The 20662-nt window shown below is 49.0% G+C and overlaps 2 protein-coding genes across 6 annotated transcripts in view; one reads left to right on the top strand and one right to left on the bottom strand.

Annotated features, from left to right (window-relative positions):
- LOC119977192 overlaps window positions 1-1673 on the bottom strand; it is a 31280-nt gene extending 29607 nt beyond the window's left edge. For both annotated transcript variants that reach the window (XM_038817883.1, XM_038817884.1), the window contains exon 1: window positions 1319-1673. In XM_038817883.1, coding sequence (XP_038673811.1) covers window positions 1319-1570 — 252 coding nt within the window. In that variant the 5' untranslated portion in view covers window positions 1571-1673. The remainder of the gene's footprint in view (window positions 1-1318) is intronic.
- A 1265-nt stretch (window positions 1674-2938) lies between these two features.
- LOC119977191 (coiled-coil domain-containing protein 138-like) overlaps window positions 2939-20662 on the top strand; it is a 187207-nt gene continuing 169483 nt past the window's right edge. For 2 of the 4 annotated variants that reach the window (XM_038817879.1, XM_038817877.1), the window contains exon 1: window positions 2939-3483. In XM_038817879.1, the coding sequence (XP_038673807.1) occupies window positions 3289-3483 (195 nt within the window). In that variant the 5' untranslated portion in view covers window positions 2939-3288. The remainder of the gene's footprint in view (window positions 3484-20662) is intronic. The other 2 variants (XM_038817878.1, XM_038817880.1) reach the window with 2 other exon arrangements.

Here is a 20662-nt window from a genome sequence, read left to right as displayed (position 1 = left end):
CCACTATGGCTTGTGCCTCCTTCTCGACTGCAGAGTGCCGGATTTCCGAGGCGTTGAGAGTTCGGGAGAAGAACGCTACTGGCCTGCCTGCCTAGTTGAGGGTAGCAGCCAGGGCAACGTCTGATGTGTCGTTTTCTACTTGGAAGGGGATGGCTTCGTCCACCGCGTGCATGGCGGCCTTGATGATGTCGGCCTTGATACGGCTGAAAGCCGACTGGGCCTCAGCCGTCAGGGGAAAAAAAACGTGGTCTTAATGAGTGGTCGGGCTTTGTCCGCATATCTGAGGACCCACCGGGCGTAATAGGAGAAAAGCCCCAAGCACCGTTTGAGTGCCTTGAGGCTACGGGGAAGGGGAAGTTCCTTAAGGGGACGCATGCAGTCAGGGTCTGGGCCAAAGACCCCATTGTCCACAACGTAGCCGAGGATTGCTAGCCGGGTTGTGTGAAACACGCATTTCTCTTTGTTGTACGTGAGGTTGAGGGCACGGGCAGTCTGGAGGAACCTCCTCAGGTTTGCGTCATGGTCCTGCTTATCATGGCTGCAGATGGTGACATTGTCCAAGTACGGGAAGGTGGCCCGTAAGCCGTACTGGTCCACCATATGATCCATTGCCCTCTGGAAAACGGAGACTCCGTTTGTGACACCAAAAGGGACCCTGAGGAAGTGAAACAGCCGACCGGCTGCTTCGAAAGCCGTGTAGGGGCGGTCCTGTGGGAGGATAGGGAGTGATGATAGGCCGGTTTAAGGTCGACCGTGGAGAATACCCGATACTGGGCGATTTGGGTCACCATTTCTGCTATGTGGACAAGTGGATACGCATCGAGTTGCGTAAAGCGGTTTATGATCTGGCTATAATCCACGACCATTCGCTGCTTTTCCCCAGAACGTACTACCAATAAATGAGCCCTCTAAGGGCTGTTGCTGGCCTCTGTGACCCCCTCTTTTAGTAGCCGCTGAACCTCTGACTTGATGAAAGTCATGTCTTGGGTACTGTACCGGCGACGGGCTTACAGTCGGGAGTGAGGTTCGCGAAGAGGGAGGGTGGCGCAACTTTGAGTGTCGCCAGGCTGCAGACCATGAGTGGGGCCAGGGGCCCGCCGAACTTCAGTGTCAGGCTCCGGTGGCTGCACTGAAAGTCCAGACTGAACAGCAGGGAGGCGCAGAGGCGAGGGAGGATGAAGAGTTTAAATCGGGTGTATTCAGCGCCTTGAATTGCGAGGTCAGCGACACAATACCCCGTGATTTGTACCGAGTGGGACCTCGAAGCAAGGGTGATAGTCTGGGAGTCGAGGTGGGTGTGCAGCGAGCAGCGCCTTACCGTGTCTGGATGGATAAAGCTCTCCGTGCTCCCAGAGTCGAATAGGCAGGGAGTGTCGTTGCCGTTGACTTGAACCCACATCATCGAGTTCCGCAGGTGCTTTGGCCGCGATTGATCGAGTGTGATCGCTCCTAGTTGTGGGCCGTCAGAGTCAAACTCACAAAATGGCCGCCCGGAGTCACAAGATGGTCGCCGCCGCCGGTCGACATGTCGGATTTCGAAGATGGTCGCCGCCAAGATGGCGGCTCCCATGACTCGCACGAGGTCGATGACGCGTCGGAAGTGGGCGTGCGCGGCCGCATTGCGGGGTCTGTGAGACCGGGAGCTTGATTTCTGGGCCCGGTGAGGGTTTCGTTTGTGGCCTTTGGGCCCAGCCAGGCAGACTTTAGCAAAGTGCCCTTTCTTCCCGCAGTCGTTGCAGATCGCGGAGCGGGCCAGGCAACGCTGACGTGGGTGCTGGCCTTGCCCACAGAAATAGCATGGGGAACCCCCGGAGTGAGCGGATCGCCGCGCGGCACAGGCCTGTAGCGTGGCCGAGTCTGGAGGGGATGGAGAGGGGTTTGCAAGGTCCGCGGAGGACGTACGGAGGTTACGGAGGGCCATTTTGAGAGAAGAGGCGAGCGTTACCGTGCCCTGGAGATCCTTGCCCTGCCTTTTAGGTGCCGTTGCCGGATGTACGAGGACCTGATACCGGACACAAGGGCGTCGCGAATATGCAAGTTCCTGTGGTCTTCTGCCGTTACTGCTTTGTGGTCGCAGTTCCTCGCTAGCGCAGTGAGTCTTTCCACGAACTCGTCCAGCGTTTCCCCGGAACGCTGGATGCAGGTTGAGAGCAAATGTCTGGCGTGTACCTCGTTAGTAGGTTTTATGAAGCGTTTCTTCAGTATTTCGACCGCTGCATCATAGGTCGTAGCGTTCTCGATCACGGCGAAGAGTCGGTGGCCCACCCGGCCATGTAGTAAACGCAGCTTGCGAGTGCTGTCGACATCAGTCGTTGAGGAGTCCAGATAGTCCTCGAAACACTAGAGCCAATATTAAAAAATTTCCGGGGCTTTCAGCGACCTGGCATCCAGGTTGAGTTTCTCCGGTTTTAGAGCGCTGTCCATCTTGATGTGTCTGTAGATTAAATTGAGGCACCCTCAATTACGACGCGAGAGCGAGGTCGGTAATCAAAAGGCTTTCATCTACAGAGAACTGAACAGCATCCGAGCGAAGTGTGCTCACCACATGGAGCCTTATCCTATATACTGTTTCCTGGGGGCGTAGCTAGAGGCGGAGTCCCCCAGGAAATAAAACAAATTGCTGAATCAAGATACTGGCGTGGAAGCTCTTTTCCTGACAGACTTGGTTGAAGTTATTGTGCTAAATTATGTTGGAGTTATTGTGCTAAATTAAAAAAAACTGCCTCAAAAAGTGAACCACGAGTAAATTGGCACCTGGTACATCAAATTAGAGAGATAGATAACTGCACATAGCTCAAAGACTGATGTTGAAAAAATGGGGTTCGATTTGTGGGTAAAGAGGTAGCTGTACTGTCGGAACAGAATTCATCTGAACTACAGGGGCTAGTCTCCCAGGGTTCCAAGGCTCTTAAAGGGGCAAGGTATTAAAGGTCAGGTACCATTTACGGCAGTTATTAATACCGTTCATCACATCACCTAAACAGAGTGAAGACATTTCCTTGCTCAGAGGGTAAAAAGATTGAGCCAGACTTTTTAACGGAATTAACCGAATCCTCTGGATCACACGTCCAGCATAACTCGTGTACAATTTCCAACCAGCTCCACGTATTTCACCTTCCGGCAGGCCTCAAGTGTTTTCATGAAAACAAATGTGATAGTCAGCTGCAATGCAATTGCTCTGCATTAAAGACAGGGGGTGGAGACCAGTCTGGGTCACTGGGCCGTCGCCATGGAGACGAGCATTCCCTTTGACCTGTGAGCAATTGGAAGTTCCGGCTCGAAATTCGAATGGTTGTCAGGGAGATGCAGCTTGGAGGCGGCACAGGGATGGGGAATAACGAGGATCAGGCCCTCGACGCTATCATCGAGCGCTTAAAAGGTCGCTACCTCGGCAATAGGCAGACGGAGAGCAGGAGCGCGGTTTATACTGGAAACGGGATGGTCGAGCGGTCTAAACCGTGCCTCAGTGACTCTGAGGATCAGGTGAGAGGATGGCGGAGGCCGGGGAGGGTGGCAGCCCACTCCAGAAGCTGGTCCGGCACCACAGGCCTGAGATGCTGTGAAGTTAAAAGACCTGCATGTCTCTGACTGCACCCTTAAAATCACCTAATCTGAACCTGGAGTCAATATTCAAACCTCGGCCAATCTCGTTATTTGATCTTGCTGAATCGAGATACTGGCGTGGAAGCTCTTTTCCTGACAGACTTGGTTGGAGTTATTGTGCTAAATTTAAAAAAAACAACAGTCTGAAAAAGTGAACCACGAGTAAATTGGCACCTAGTATATCAGATTAGAGAGATAGATAACTGCACATAGCTCAAAGACTGATGTTGAAGAAATGGGGTTCGATTTGTGAGTAAAGAGGTAGCTGTACTGTCGAACAGGATTCATCTGAACTACAGGGGCTAGTCTGGCTATTGTATAACAAGGGCGTTAGGATGGGTTTAAACTAAATGGTGGATGGAAGGGATTATGTGAGGGGAGATGTGGTGAATTAAAGGGAAACAACAAGATAATGGCGCAGGGAGCGATTTAGGTGATTATAATCAGAGTATGGTTAGGTGATGTGTTGGGCTGGCTGGGTCGATGTAGACTGCACTTGATGCAGTGTAGCGAAAGATAGACTTCCAACACTTGATGAGATCCAACACAATTTTATTTAACATCTAAACTATAATACATGTTCAACTGTGGGTTGACACTATGCTGACTTGAATGGAGACCTGACACTAGCCTGACCAGACTTACTAGCTAGCACATGGTGTTTGTTCTAGTTGCTGCTCACGAGCTCTGACTGTCAGAGGCTTTGTCCCGTAAAGTGGGAAAACTGGTGCCATCTGGCTTCATAGTGATCGTGTCCTGTCCGGTTATTGGCTGCTCTGTTCTGTGTGCTTACTGGTCATCCTGTGTGTCAATCACTGCCTGTCTGCACTCCATTATATACATAGATGTATATTATGACATCTCCCCCCCCTTTTTTTACAATGTTTGTGTTCAGATAATAAATAGTAAGGTGCGTGTGTACGTGTATATGTGCGTGACTATATACAGAATGTGTTAAAATGATCTTGTATACATAGGAAGGTGTCGATAGGGCAGATGAAACGGTAGAAACGATATTTACAGAGATCAAAACGATGAGGTAACAAAATTGCGCAAAAGTTCAGTCTATAAGTTTAGTCTTTGAGGCGGGCGACGAATTCTGGTTGACCGAACGAGCCCTTGGCCCTGTTGAGTTGGATGCCATGCTCGTAGATTCTGTGGAATACCTGCTTGAGGCGATCGATGTGTTCTTGAGGAGTTATGGACCAGATTATGACATCGTCAACATACACGCGCACCCCCTCGATACCTTCCATCATTTGTTCCATGATGCGGTGAAATACCTCTGAGGCGGAGATGATGCCAAAAGGCATCCAGTTGTAGCAGTAGCGACCGAACGGGGTGTTGAATGTACACAGCTTGCGACTGGATGCGTCCAGCTGTATTTTCCAGAACCCCTTGGAGGTGTCCAGCTTCGTAAAGAATTTGGCATGAGCCATCTCGCTGGTCAACTTTTCTCATTTTGGTATCGGGTAATGTTCCCTCATGCGATTTAGATCTTTGGGGTCGATGCAGATTCAAAGCTCCTCTGATGGTTTCTTGACGCAGACCATGGAGCTGTCCCAGTCGGTGGGTTCTGTGACCTTTGATATGATGCCCTGGTCCTGGAGGTCCTGCAATTGCTGCTTGAGGTGGTCCTTGAGGGGTGCCGGCACCCGACGCAGTGCGTGAACCACAGGGGTCGCGTTTGGTTTGAGCAGGATTTTGTATCGGTATGGGAGTGTGCCCATTCCGCCGAACACGCTGTGGTATTGCATGATGATGTCATCAATTTCAGCTTGGCAGTTTTCATCAGGTGAGGACGTCTCCTGTGCGGATAACATGGTGTGGACTCGCTGAACCGGGTTCAGGAGTTTGCAGGCCCGAGCACCGAGCAAGGATGCTCTGTCAGGTCCTACAATCTCAAATCGCAGTGTTGCTTTAAATGATTTATTGGAAATTCCGATATGAGCCACTGGCAGCTATGGCATTGCCATTGTAATCAAGGAGCTGGCAGGCCGGTGGAAGAATGCTAGGTTTGACGCGGGTGGTGTCGAGATCGGATTTCGAGATGAGGTTCGCCGACGCGCCAGTTTCCAGCTTGAACTGGATGTGAGCCTTGTTGACTCTGAGGAGAGCACACCACTCGTCATTGGGATCCATGCTGAGGATCGGGAGGTGCTTCACTATCTTGGAGAGAGGCAGCGCATGCTTCGTAATGATGCCCACCCGGTATGGGGATTTGAGGCACTCAGCCTCAGGATCTGTTGGGCTGTCAGGGTCAGAGTCTGGCATGGCCTGCTGTATGGAACGGACGCTTCTGCGCCGTGGCTGGGATCGCTGGATACTGGGCAGTGGAGCAGATCTGCAAAGGGCTGCGTAGTGGCCAAGCTTGCCACACTGTAGACAGTGTGATTTTGCTAGACATTGCTGCTTTAAATGGGCGGAGCCACAATTCGGACACGTCATGACGCCAGCGTGTTCCGTGCGCCAACGCGCATGCACAGTGTGGTCGAATAACGTATGCACCTGCGCAGGCTGATCTTCTGCTTCGCCGTCCCCTCGGTCGTGGTGCACATGCGCAGGGGCCTGGGAAAAGCGCGCAAAATGGCCACACTCATCGATCTGTAGGCCCTGCATTTGTGCGATGGCCTGTACCCGTTCCACCTCGTGGGAGGTTTGCTTTTCCATTTCTGCCGCCCTTATGTGGGTGTACAGATTGTTAGCATGTTCGTGGAGAACGCACGTTTCAATGGTGAGGGTGAGCTTGACTTTCAGGAGCTGCTGGCGAAGGGAATCGGAGTGGATCCCGAAAACGATCTGATCCCAGATCATGGAATCAGTTGTGGAGTCATAGTTACATGACTGCGCGAGGATGCAGAAATGGGTCAAAAAAGGATTGAAAAGGTTCATCCTTACCCTGAAGCCTCTGCTGGAAAACGTACCGTTCAAAGCTCTCATTCAACTCAATGTCGCAGTGGCTGTCGAACTTCAGCAGGACTGTTTTAAATTTCGAGGTTGCCGGCGATGCGGAGCTGCGGAGGAGGGCGGACGCTTTCCATGTCACTGGATGGCTGTTTACTGGTCAACACTGATTCACTCGAGGTAGGTCCGTCAATTTTCAGCATCCATACGCCTCGAGAGAGCGGGAAAACTGGTACCATGATGTGTTGGGCTGGCTGGGTCGATGTGGACTGCACTTGATGCAGTGTAGCGAGATACAGACTTCCAACACTTGATGAGATGCAACACGATTTTATTTAACATCTAAACTATAATACATGTTCAACTGTGGGTTAACACTATGCTGACTTGTATGGAGACCTGACACTAGCCTGACCAGACTTACTAGCGACCACACGGCGTTTGCACTGGCTAGCTCACAATCTCTGACTGTCTCAGAGGCTTGGACCCGAGAGAGCGGGAAAACTGGTGCCCTCTGGCTTTATAGAGGTTGTGTCCTGTCTGGTGATTGGCTGCTCTGTTCTGTGTGCTTACTGGTCATCCTGTGTGTCAATCACTGCCTATCTACACTCCATTATATACATAGATGTATATTATGACAGAAGGGACAGAACATACAAACAGTGCACCCGCAGATAAAGACAGTTAAAGGTTTTGTACCTAAATGAATACCGCATTCATTGATGAATTGATGAATTATTATCATAGATTGAAATAAATATGTATGACTTGCTACAGTCTTATACCCTACATATCCCTACAAATCTTTGCATTCTCTCCTACCTCCCACTCATCACTGACCTTCTATTTTGCTCCATCCCCTCTTATACAACGTATAATCCATCACATTTCTCCCTCACTTTAGCTCTGAAGAAGTTGCATGGACTCAAAACATTAACTCTGCTTCTCTCTGCAGGTGCTGTCACATCTGAGTTTTTCAGCACATTATGACTTAATCTGCAATAACGTAGCTGAGGACAGTCAGATTGGCAAAGGTTGCCTGGAAAATGAGTTCATTGTGTATTCGGGATAATTTCCAAGAGTAGTACACTCTAGCACCAACCAAGAGTAGTACTTTCTAGCACCAACCAAAGAGAGTAGGCTATTATGGACCTGGCAATATGCAATGAGACACAATTGATTAATAACCTCCTAGTAAAGGAAGGGGGGAGGCAGTAACACAATGGTATTGTCACTGGACAAATAACCAAGAAATCCAGGATAATGTTCTGGGGACCTAGGTTCAGATGGTGAAATTTAAATTTAATAAAAAGCCTTATGATGGCCATTAAACTGTTGTCGATAGTTGTAAAAACCCATCTGGTTCACCAATTCCCTTTAGGGAAGGAAATCTGCCATCCTTACCTGGTCTGGCTACTGATCTACAGCAGTGTGGCTGATTCTTACAATGCCATTTGAAATGGCCTAACAGGCCATTCAGTTCAAGGGCAACTAGGGATGACCAATAAATGCTGGCCCAGCCAGCGGAGCCCAAATTCCATGAACAAATATAAAAAAATAACATGGATCAAGTCCTTTTCTCTAACACCCCTTTGCCCACTGCCTATATTGGTTCTCAGTTAAGCAATGCCTTGTTTTCAGATCCCTCCAAGATCTTGTACTTCTGTATCTCTGGTCTCCTTGAGCCCTCCAGATATTGGCGTTCCTCTAAATCTAGCCTCGTGAGTGTCCCAGTTTTAAATAGTGGCTGTGCCTTCAGCTGCCAAGGCCTTAAGCTCTAGAATTCCTTCCTAAACCTCACTGCTGCTCTCTCTTTCTTTGCTTCTTAAAACCTACTGCATTGGCCAAACGTGTGTCCATCTGCACCAGTATCATGTTTTTCAGTGTCAAATCTTGCTTTATCACGCTGTGAAGTGCCTGGGGAAGTTCTGTTGTGTTAAATATTGTGAGGAGAAATTTCTTCACCTAGAGAGTGATGAATCTGTGGAATTCACTTCCACAGAAAGTAGTTGAGGGCAAAACGTTGTGTGATTTGAAGAAGGAATTAGATATAGCTCTTTGGGCTAAAGGGATCAAGGAACATGGAGGTGCAGGCGGGATCAGGGTTTGAATTTGATGATCATCCATGATAATGAATGGTAGAGCAGGCTCGAAGGGCTGAATGGCCTGCTCCTATTTTTTAAAATTAATTTACGGGATGTGAGTGTTGCTGGTTAGGCCAGCATTTATTGTCCATCCCTAGTTGCCCATTTAGAAGGTGGTGGGGAACTGCCTTCTTGAACACTGCAGATCCTGAGGTGCAGGTACTGCGCTGTTAGGGAGGGAGTTCCCAGGGGTTTGAGCCAGTGACAGGGAAGGAATGCCGATATATTTCCAAGTCAGGATGGCGAGTGACTTGGAGTGAAGCCTCCAGGTGGTGGGGTTACCTTGTATCAGCTGCTCTTGTCCTTCTAGATGGTAGTGGTCATGGGTTTGGAATGTGCTGTCTAAGGAACTTTGGCGAGATCCTGCAGTGCATCTTGTAGATGGCTGCCACTGTTCTGTGGTGGAGGGGTTGAATGTTTGTGGAAAGGGTAGCAATAGAGTGGGTGCTTTGTCCTGGGTAGTATCGGGCTTCCTGAGCGTTGTTGAAGCTGCACTCATCCAGGCAAATGGAGCGTATTGCATTACACCCCTGACTTCTACCCCTTTTCATCTAGAAATTTGCTGACAATATGACCATAGTGGATCGGATCTTGAATAACGACGAGTCAGGACACAGGAGGGAGATAGAGAATCTAGTGGAGTGGTCCAGTGATAACGATCTATCCCCCAATTCCAGCAAAACTAAAGAGCTGGTCATTGACTTCAGGAAGCAAAGTACTGTCCGCATCAACGGGGCTGAGGTGGAGATGAGTAGCAGTTTCGAATTCCTAAGGGTACACATCTCAAAATCTGGTCCACCCACGTCGACACTACCACCAAGAAAGCACAACAGTGCCTATACTTCCTCAGGAAACTAAGGACATTCGGCATGTCCTCATTAACTCTTACCAACTTTTACAGATGCACCATGGAAAGTATCCTCTCTGGCTGCATCACAGCATGATACGGCAACTGCTCGGCCCAAGACTGCAAGAAACTTCAGAGAGTCGTGAACACAGCCCAGTCCATCACACAAACCTGCCTCCCATCCGTTGACTCCATCTACACCTCTCACTGCCTAGGGAAAGTGGGCAGCATAATCAACGACCCCTCCCACCCGGCTTACTTACTCATCCAACTTCTTCCATCGGGCAGGAGATACAAAAGTCTGAGAACACGCACGAACAGACTCAAAAACAGCTTCTTCCCTGCTGTTACCAGACTCCTAAACGATGGATTTATGGACTGACCTGATTAAGACCGTCCCTGAATGCTTCACCCGATGCCGATGTTTGTAGTTATACATTGTGTACCTTGTGTTGCCCTATCATGTATTTTCTTTTCATGTACTTAATGAGCTGTTGAGCTGCTTGCAGAAAAATACTTTTCACTGTACCTCGGTACACGTGACAATAAATAAATCCAATCCAACTTGTGCCTTGTAGATGATGGACAGGCTTTGGAGGGTCCGAGGTAAGTTACTCAACGTAGGATTCCTAGCCTTTGACCTGCTCTGGTAGCTACAGTATTAATATGGCTAGTCCAGTTCATTTTCTGATTAAGGGTAACCCCAGAATGTTGACTGGGGGATTCAACATTGAATGTCAAGGGATGATATATATAAATATACCTATCTCCTCCTTGAAACCATTTAATGACTCCGATTCCACCCCACAATGGGGCAGCGAGTTCCACAATTCACCATCCTCTGCGAGAAGTAGTTCCTCCTCATCTCCGTTTTAAATCTGCCACTTTTCAACCTATATCAGTGACCCCTCGATCTAGATTGCCGCATAAGAGGGAACATTTGGTCTATGTTTACTTTCATCACTCCCATTTAGGAGCTTGTACATCTCTTTCAGATCCCCTCTCATCCTTCTAAACTCCAGCGAGTATAAGCACAAACTGTTTAATATCTCCTACTACGTCAACACTTTCATCCCTGGAATTAATCTGGTGAATCTCCTCTGAACTGCCTCCAATGTCACCACATCTGTCCTCAAATAAGGACACCAAAACGTTTTGAATTTGCTTTCCATTTAGACAAATAGCCTTTCTATTTTTTCACCAAAATGGATAGCTTCACACTTAACTTCATCTGCCAAATTTTGGCCCAATCTCCTAGCCTATCTATATCCATCTGTAAAATATTTATCTCCTCCTCACTGCCTGCTTTCCCACCTATTTTAGTATTCACTGTTGATTCCTTCCATCACTTCACTGATGATGGAGAGTAGACTGACCGTGTGATTACCTGGGTTGGATTTGTCCTGTTTCTTGTATACAGGATGTAGGAGCGGTTTCAAGACCTGTGTATTGAGTCAGCTTCCATGTGGGGTTATTCCCTGTGGCTCATCTCCGTACAGAAAGGAAAAAAAACACATCGACAACCTGGACAAGATGGCTATTTAATCAAGCTTGTTACATGTACGCGGAGAACAGACTGGATATCTGCCAAGATCTGTCCTGCCGAACAAAGGCCAGAACATAGTACTTGTACAATTTTCAAAAATCAATAGCCCACCCCAGTTGGACGTGATCCAATCCCTGAAGCTGCTACGTTTAAACTTATCCAATAGAATTGCAAGCAAAGTTTAAAATTCACTCAATAGAATTGCAGCGCATGATTGATCCTCATCCTGACAGCAAAGCTTACTAGTAATTTGCTATGCATTCATTGTCTGTGAAAAGCAGGATAGCAAAACCAGCTTCCTGCATTTGTTTCACAAAGACAAGATATCAGAAGTGATGTCTTTCTGGACAAGTTAGCTATTCTAAATCCCATTTGATTACTTATTACTGTTATGTCCTAAAAATACATGTTTAATGGTTAATAATGATTACTCAGTCCTACAATTCATCTCCATCCTTAATAAAGTAACTTATGTAAAACTACTCTAGTGGCATGCTAACTATTCAGTTTTAAGAGGTATCATTGCTGACTCCCCCTCACAGGACGCACCTGGGTAATTTTCCACATTGCCTGGTAGATACTAGTGTTGTAGCTGTATTAGAACAGCTTGGCTTTGGGTGCGGCAAATTCTGGAGCACGTCTTCAGTACTATTGCCAGAATATGTTTCTATGTGCTATATAAGAAATAGCTGTTGCAGTTGTAAATCTGTCAGAAAAAGGTGAATCTAGTCATTGTGCCATACTCCACTTTCCATTCCAGAAGACCCTGATTTTTCGCTGGTTCTCATGTGATGTGCCTTTATCAAACCTCGAGCACACTCGTGTCCTTCAGATGCAAAAACTCTGCTCTTGAACCGAGCACCAGTAGCCTGCAATCAAGCTTCTATCTCCTTGAGAGCCAATCCTAGTACCCTGGGCTTCTTCCATTTACTGCCAGTTACCACAACCATGTGCCAAAGTGACACTAGCTCAAGGTCACATGGACCTGTTTCACCATTCGGTGGCTCAAGTTTAGAAGCACGAAGATAGATGCAGTGGACAAATTCAAGAACCTTTATTCGATGATAAACATTAATGGTACAACCAAGAATGAAATCCAGGTTAGATTAATTACAGGAAAAGTTACAATTCTTGTAGGGCATATTTACACTAATAGCAGTGTGATAAATTACATGTTCTATTTTAAAATTTAGAGTACCTAATTATTTTTTTCCAATTAAGGGGCATTTTAGAGTGGCCAATCCACCTACCCTGTTCAGCTTTGGGTTGTGGAGGTGAAGCCCACACAGACACGGGCAGAATGTGCAATATATAACAGCGGCAGTAACTCTCTTGCAGCTCACTCCTCTCTGGCTGGTTCCATACTGGCCAGTTCTATTTATGCAGGGACCTGCTGATGATTTCTCCTCCCCTCTCATTGGGGAAGCTCATACTCCTGAAGGATTATGGGATTGCCATTAGTCCCCAACCAGTGGTAAGCAGGCAGATTGTAACGTGTTCCCAGCCCCCCCCCCCAAAGTCAGAGGAATCCACCAAAGACCCTGGCAAAGGAGGGCGTTGGACTCGTTTTGTCGCAGGCCGGGCACCATTTGCACGAGGCGCTGGATCGGGCGGCGTGTAACGAGACAGAGAACGGCGCTTCCATGATGAACGGTGTAACGGTAGTACATCCACAGCTTTGGAAAAGGAGGCCTTCTGGACTGAACATGGTCTACATGCTTGCGCTGGAGACGACCCTGGGCTTGCACCTGGTAAGTGATCGGGCCCATTTGTCGATAATGCCAGGGACCCACTGGACACCACAGCAAAATTTTGAATGAACGCCGGGTCACCAGGCGCAAACTGCCGAATCGGCTGATGCCGAGAAAGGCCATGTCACTGCCGTTCTTGAGTGCGGCGTACTTTTGCGCCAATGTCCGGGAAAACCACGCTAAGGCAGGTGCGAAGTCTCCTGCCCATTAAGAGTTCCAGTCACCGCATGTGGAGTGGTCCTATATAAAAACAAAAAACGAGCCACTCTTGTGTCCATAGACCCGGAAGACTGCTTCTTTAGGCCCCGTTTGAATATCTGCACTGCGCGCTCCGCCAACCCATTGGAAGCGGGGTGGTATGGAATGGTGCGGATATGGCATAAGCCGTTTATCTTCATGAACCTCGCAAACTCCTCACTTGTGAACGGAGTGCCGTTGTCTGTGACGAGCACCTCGGGGAGGCCAGGCATACTGAAAGACAAACGCATCTTCTCGATCGTTGTGCAGGACGTTGTGCCTACCATCTTGTGCATCTATAGCCATTTCGACTGGGCGTTGATTAATAGAAGGATCATGGATCCTTGAAAAGGGCCAGCGAAATCCACATGCAAGCGCGACCAAGGCCGCCCTGACCATTACCAGTGATATAGGGGCACGGCCGGCGGAAGCTTCTGATGTTCGTGGCAAATGGAGCAGTTTTGGGCCACCTTCTCAATGTCGGTGTCAAGGCCTGGCCACAAGACATAACTCCAGGCCAACATTTTCATTTTGGTCACACCTGGGTGGCCATTGCGTAAGTCCTATAGTATCAGGTCCTGTCCTTTTTCCAGGACGACCACACACGTCCCCCACAAGAGGATACCGTCTTCCATGCTAAATTCTGACAGCTTGGAGGAAAATGCCCGCAACTCGCCTGGGAGCTGTCTATGTTGCCCACCATACAGGACTGTGTGCCGAACCTTTGAGAGGACTGGCTCCGTCTGGGTCCACTCATGGAACTGTGATGCCATGACAGGCAAGGAGTCCATAAAATTTAGGGTTGCAATCATCTCTCCTGTCGTGGGAGTCGACATGGGGCCGGTCGACAAAGGCAATTGGCTCCGTGCCTCAGCATTCGCTATCTGGGTCCCTGGTTTATGCTCTTGAGAATCCAGAAATAGCGAGCAACAAAGCCCAGCGCTGGATCCGTGCGGAGGCAATGGGCGGTATTGGCTTATCTGCTCGGAAAAGTCCTAGCAGAGGCTTATGATCGGTCACGATAGTGAAATGGCGACCATACGCATACTGGTGGAAGCATTTCACCGCAAAGACCACCACCAGGCCCTCCTTCTCGATCTGCACGTACTTAATTTCCGCTGCAGTCAACGTGCGGGAGGGCGAAAGCTATCGGCCGCTCGGCCCCGTTCTCCATCTTGTAGGACAGGACGGCCCCAGTACCATATGGGGATGCATCACACGTGATGAGCAAAGGCTTTCCAGGATCATAGTGGGTTAGTAACCCCGACGACAACAATTACTGTTTTACCCGCTGGAAAGCGGTTTCTTGCGACTGACCCCAAACCTAGGTGTGGTGATTTTTTAGCAGAAGGTGCAACGGGGCCAGCATAGTTGCCAGATTTGGGAAGAACTTCCCAGAATAATTTACAAGGCCTAGAGAAGAACAAAGATGCGAAGTGTCAGTCGGGGTGGGGGCCTGTTGAATTGCCCGCACCTTCTCTGTGACGGGATGCAAACCTTTGCGTCCACTCGATAACCCAGGTGGACCACTCCTTTGCGTGAAAGACGCACTTTGTATGACGTAAATGGACTCCAGCCTCTTGAGAAGAGTCAAAGGACAGCCTCCAAATTTTCCAAATGTTCCTGCTCCAACGTCCTTGTAATCAAAACGTCGTCTAAGTAGACAGCGACATGCGGTAAATCTCTCAAGATGCCCTCCATGACGCGGTGAAAGTTAGCGCAAGCAGAGGATGGCCCCTGTGCGCATTAATGTTTACATATGGCCAGGAGGCAGGTCCAGCTCCAACTGTAGGTAGGCGTGACTCCTATCTAATTTCGTGAACGGGAGTCCGCCTGCAAGCTTCGCGTAGAGATCTTCTATGTGGGGCATTGGATATCAGTCAAGCCGGGAAGCCGTATTCACTGTTTATAGTCACCGCACAAACGAACTGTGGCATCTGGCTTCATTAGAGGTACAATTGGCGCTGCCCAGTGAGTGAAACGGACGGGCTTGGTAATACCCAAGGACTCCAAACGAGTGAGCTCCCCTTCTACCTTCTCGAGCAGGGAGTAAGGCACTGGGCACGCCCGGAAATAGTGCGCAGTGGCTCCTGGTTCGACCTGCATACGGGCAACGGCCCCTTTTATCTTCCCCCAAACCGGGCTGGAATACATCTGGGTACCGTCCTAGTACCTCCATTAACCCTCCAGAGGATGTGCTGTCACTGCAGCCCCAAATGCGCAACCACTCCCGACCCAACAGGCTGGGCCCGTGGCCGCGCACCACGATAAGTGGGAAACGCCCCTCCTGGCGTCCATAAACAAGAGGAGTCATCGTAGTTCCAGCGATGTCCAGTGGTTCCCCCGCGTAGGTGGCCAATCCGGCCTGTGTGTCGGTTAATGTAAGGGTCTGTATACCCTGCTTGGTGTGGTCGAATGTCCTCTGGGTGATCACGGAGACTGCTGCGTCAGTGTCCAACTCCATCTCAAGCGGGTGACCATTGACCTGTACTGTCACCTTAATGGGGGCCACACGCAGAGCTGCCACACAATGCAGCTGCAGGCAGTCGTCCTCCGTCTCCATGTCCTCAGGAGTAGTCCCCGCAGGTTCATCCAAATGTAAGGTACGACCCCTGGGCTGCCCCAGTTTCTGTCGGAATGATGGCGCTTCCGGCGCCCCCAGGACTGGCGTCAGCGATGGGGTCGGCGTCCAAGTCCGACACTGACATGACTCCTCATCCATCGGTTCTGGAGAAGGCTCCCTTCGGGGAGGAACGTCCGGCGGCCACTGGCGTCGATCCGGACACCGCCCCACCCAAGGTATGACAGGGGCACGGGGAGACACGACAGGGATGTGGGAAGATGCTTTTGGACGGATGGTGTTGTGCCCCAAGGCGTGCACCTCCATTCCTTGTACCTCCTGCACTCCCCGTTCTGCGCTCTTTCAGGACAAAACTATCTGAATGGCCTGTTGAAAAGTCAATGTTGGCTCAGCTAACAACTTTCTCTGGGTGGCCACATTGTTAATACCGCAAACCAAAAGGTCGCGGAACATTTCTGACAATGCCTCACCATAGTCACAGTACTCTGCAATCCTACGTAGCCTGGATAGAAACTCTGCAAGGAATTCTCCTGGGGTCCTCTCAGCAGTAATGCTGGACTATCGTGGTCAGGGTTGGGTTAAAATGTTGCCCCACTAAGGTCACCAGTTCATCAAACATTGTAGTGTCCGGCACAGCTGGGTACGTAAGGCTCCTAATCACTCCAAACGTATGCGGGCCGCAGGCGGTGAGCAAAATGACCACCAGGCACTCTTTTCCGGTGATGTTGTTTGCCCGGAAATATTAACGTATCCGTTGTGCGTACTGGTTCCAACTTTCCAGCGCAGCATCAAAGACATCCAAAAGTCCATAAAGAGGCATGGTGCAACAGAAAAAAAACTTCCAACCTGTATCCAACAAAAATCCAGGGAGGTGGCTTCAGCAGCGTAGACAGCTATCCATTTTACCCCTCGTCGCCAGTTTAGTGATGCCCACGAAGAATCCAGCAGTAGTTGTTACTCCCTTGCTGCTCACTCCTCTCTAGCTGGTTCCATACCAGCCAGCTTTAATTATGCAGGGTCCTGCTAATGATTTCTCTTCTCTTTCTCTCTTCCCCTCCCCTCCCAATTAGTCATTAGTCCCCAGCCAGCGGTAAGCAGGCAGGTTATAACAGTAGGGTTAATTTTTATATTATAATAGCTATTATATATGATTAGTGATATCCAATCACATTGTCTCTAGAACTCTGGGAGAGAGATGCCTCAGAAAGGAACCAATTGCTTACCTGTCCTGTCCATAGTTGTGAAGAGTTAATACACATTTGGAAGTTCCTGAATGCCTTGTTTCCAGTAGCCTCTGTAAATTCTACTCTGGGTCCATTTCTGCGGTTACTTCATGGTGCCAGAGTAAATTAACCGATACACAAGGATCTCTGACTAAACTGCTGGTAGCAGGAAAGTGAAAGTCATTAAGAATACAGCATTGGAACATACACAACAAGGAATTCAAAAGAAAAGCATCAATGGAGTCCCAAAACAGATTAAAGTACCATAGGAAAAGCCCTCTCTACCCGACTTCTCTGACCATATGAAACGCTTGCCTGCAGAACACTGGGCAAACCAGAGCCACGAATTCAGCAGGTATAGGACCGCTTCAGGTTTAGCACAGAATTCTGATAAAGAGTAGGTTGGAATATTCTAATCCATTGGCAGCAGCAGACATTTGAGTAGGGCAGGGTGTTAATGAGCACACAGCAGAGGTTATTAAGGTCTTCCATTCATATTTTAGTCTTCCGAGGCAGACAATTATAGATCAAATCATATTTGGCTTTCTGCAGTCCAGAGAAAAGCTAACATTTTACAAGGCAGATCAATTAGCGAGACAGGCTGAGCTTCAGAAGCAGAACCCAGTTCCGAGTAGTCAAGGAAGTAATTGGCAGAACTAAGCGATTCCACAATGAATGTATCGGATCTAAGTTCTGTAGTCCTGCCACATCTAGCCATGAATGGTGTCAGGATTCCTTAGACAGCATATTCCAGACCCACTAATGCTCCAATCGAGAAGGACAAGAGCTTCAAGGAACCCAACCACCTGGAGGTACCTTTATGCTGTACACTTGAAACTAAAACCTCTACAGAAACAATTTCCAGTGGTGGCCATGGCGTGAGTGGTCACACACAAGGCAGCTTCTGCTTGAAGGTGTGGAAAAGAGCTCTTTTTACCCGGAATTGGGTGTAAATCCGATGGAAAAATGTAACTGAAGGTGGGAGGAGAAATTTCCCTGGGAGTGACATGTCTTCTGATTGCCAAACCCAGCAGAAGACAAAGGATCTTGTTAAGGAGTTGGAAGAGATCTGTGGTGCAGCAGCTAGTGGAAGGTCACAGATGGAACAGTTAATGGTCTTCAAGGAAGAGTTCCGCCAACAGAGAGGGAGGTGCAGGAGGATCGATCGAAGGCCATCAAAGGGGCTGTGGTACTCCTGAAGGGCTCGATGGAGAGGGTGGAAAAACGTCTGGAGGCTCTGGTCGTAGATCCGAGAGATCTGTGAACACAGCGAATAGAGTGGTGGCACTGGATTGGATTGGATTTGTTTATCGTCGCGTGCAGCTCAAACAGATCATTTAGTACATGAAAAGAAAACACATAATAGGGCAACACGAGGTACACAAAATACCTAGGTATACGGGAGTGTAGTATTAATCAGATCAATCCATAAGAGGGTCATTTAGGAGTCTGCTAACAGCGGGGAAGAAGTTGTTTTGGAATCTGTTCGTGCGTGTTTTCAAACTTTTGTATCTCCTGCCCGACAGGAGAAGTTGGAAGAGTGAGTAAGCCGGGTGGGAGGGGCCTTTGATTCCGCTGTCCCAAGGCAGCGTGAGGTGTAGATAGTCGATGGATGGGAGGTGGGTTTGTGTGATGGTCTGGGCGGTGTTCACGACTCTCTGAAGTTTCTTGGGGAGAGTAGTTGCCATACCAGGCTGTGAGGCAGAGAGATAGGATACTTTCTATGGTGCACCTGTAAAAGTTGGTAAGAGTTTGGAGGTGAGGCTCTTGGGAGACTTTTACAAGACATGGAGAGCAAAGTTGGAGGAGTAGGGAAACAGGTCGAGGAGGCCGAATCTGCAAACAGTTGGCCTGCCTGAAGGAGTGACAGGAGCGAGTGCCCCGAGATACATTTTGAGGATTCTGGCGGTGGTGGACAGAGCACACGGACGGGTCTCTGAGGCAGAATTCAGGAGCTGGGGAGCCGCCACGGACGTTGAACGTGAGACTCCACAAGTTTGTGGAGAAAGAGAACTTGTAGTGGGCCAGGGAGAAGTGGAACTGTGAATGGGAGGGGAACAAGGTCCGAATATACCAGGATATTGGAGCTGAAGTGGCAAAACACATGCAGGGTTCAACACGGCCAAAGCGGTGTTGTATCGATGGCAGATCAGATTTGGGGTGCTCTACCCGGCGAAACAATGCGTGACTTATGAAGGTCGGAAACATTATTTTGAGACCTCCGAAGCGGTCAATGACTTTATCAAAGAGCACAAACTGGAGAAGAACTGAATAATTTTGGGAATGGAGGTCCTGACACTCAAGTAATGGAGAATATGGGTAGAGTGGGGTTGGAGGGAGGTTTTTTCCTCCAATGTGGAGGAGCTTTGTTCTGTTAGGTTGACACAGGATAGCTGGAGCGAAAAGTTTTTCAGGGTCGCCCCCCCCCACCCCACGGCGCTGTTTTTTTTCTTTTTGTTTGTCTTTGGGGAAGGTGACCTGTAATTCGAGATGAGTCTATGTTTGGGAGGGGGTGGTCTGCGGGGAGCTTTCTTCACAGAACAGAGAAGTGAGGGGGTGGGGGAGCAGTAGGAGGAGCCTTTGGGCAGGAGTTGCCATGCTGGTAGGTAATGTTGGTGAACAGAAGTGAAATTGGGAGGGGGGGGGGAGAAGAGATGCAACGCGGTGAGGTTGGAGAAGAAACATGGTCAGGGACTGAGAAAGGGGCCACCTTGGATGGTGGGTACAAGGTGAAATCAACGAGGGTAGAGCCAAAAGAGGGAGATGGCGGATGAAAGAGGGGAATGGAGGCGTAAGCCCCCAGTAAGGTTGATAACATGGAACGTGCGACGGCTCAATGGATCGATGAAAAGATCTTGGGTCATTCCGCACCTAAGGAGTTTAAAATTGGGACTATGTAGGTTTTATGGGGGGTTGCTGGCAGCAATTCCGGACATGGCCACTCACCAGTTGATTATGGCAGGAGATTTTAATTGTGTCATAGAGTCACGGGTAGATGGATCGAGCCCCAGGTGGATGGGTAGGATACGAATGGCAAAGGAGCTGGGCGGGTATATGGAAAAGTTTGGTATGGTGGATCTGTGGCGCTTCCAGAACCGAGAGGGAAGAGAGTATTCTTTATTCCCACATGTTTATAGGTGTATTCAAGAATTGACTTTTTGTAGTGAGCCGGGAGGTTTTGGTTGGGGTGGACGGGGCAGAGTACGCGGGGATAGTAATCTCGGATTATGCGCCTCATGGCTGGAGGTTTGGCTTAGATTGGAATGGGAACAGTGACCGGGGTGGAGGCGCGATTCGAGGCTGTTAGCAGATAGAGGGTTTTGCGATTAAAGTGCAGGCTGGGATGAAAATGTATAAGAATTGAACCAAAACGTGGAGGCGACAGCTGCCACGTTTTGTGAAGCACTAAAAGTGGAGGTCTGGGGGAGATTATCTCGTTCAAAGCACATGCGATAGGGAAAGGAGGGAGGAATATGAATGGCTAATGAACTGGATAGTTGAGGTAGATAGGGAGTACTCGAGGGCGCCCACTACGGAGGTATTAGCAAGGAGGAAAAAGTTAGGACAGCTATGTTGAGCAAAGTGGGTGCAGTACGAATATAGGGATAAGACGAGTCACATGTTGGCGAGTCAAATATTAGTGCATCAGCTACGAAGGCAGGCAGCATCCAAGGAAGTATTGAAGATATGGACTGGGGCAGGAAATGTCTGAGCCGAGGAAAATAAATGAGGTGTTTAGGGATTATTATAAGGAGCTGTACAGGGTGGACCCAGGGGGGTGAAGAGGGGGACATGGGACATTTTTTAGACGAACTGGCGTTTCCAC

This window comes from Scyliorhinus canicula, chromosome 14, assembly GCF_902713615.1.
Source record: "Scyliorhinus canicula chromosome 14, sScyCan1.1, whole genome shotgun sequence".
NCBI classification, from domain to species: Eukaryota; Metazoa; Chordata; class Chondrichthyes; order Carcharhiniformes; family Scyliorhinidae; genus Scyliorhinus; species Scyliorhinus canicula.
This window is presented reverse-complemented; position numbering and strand designations above follow the sequence as displayed.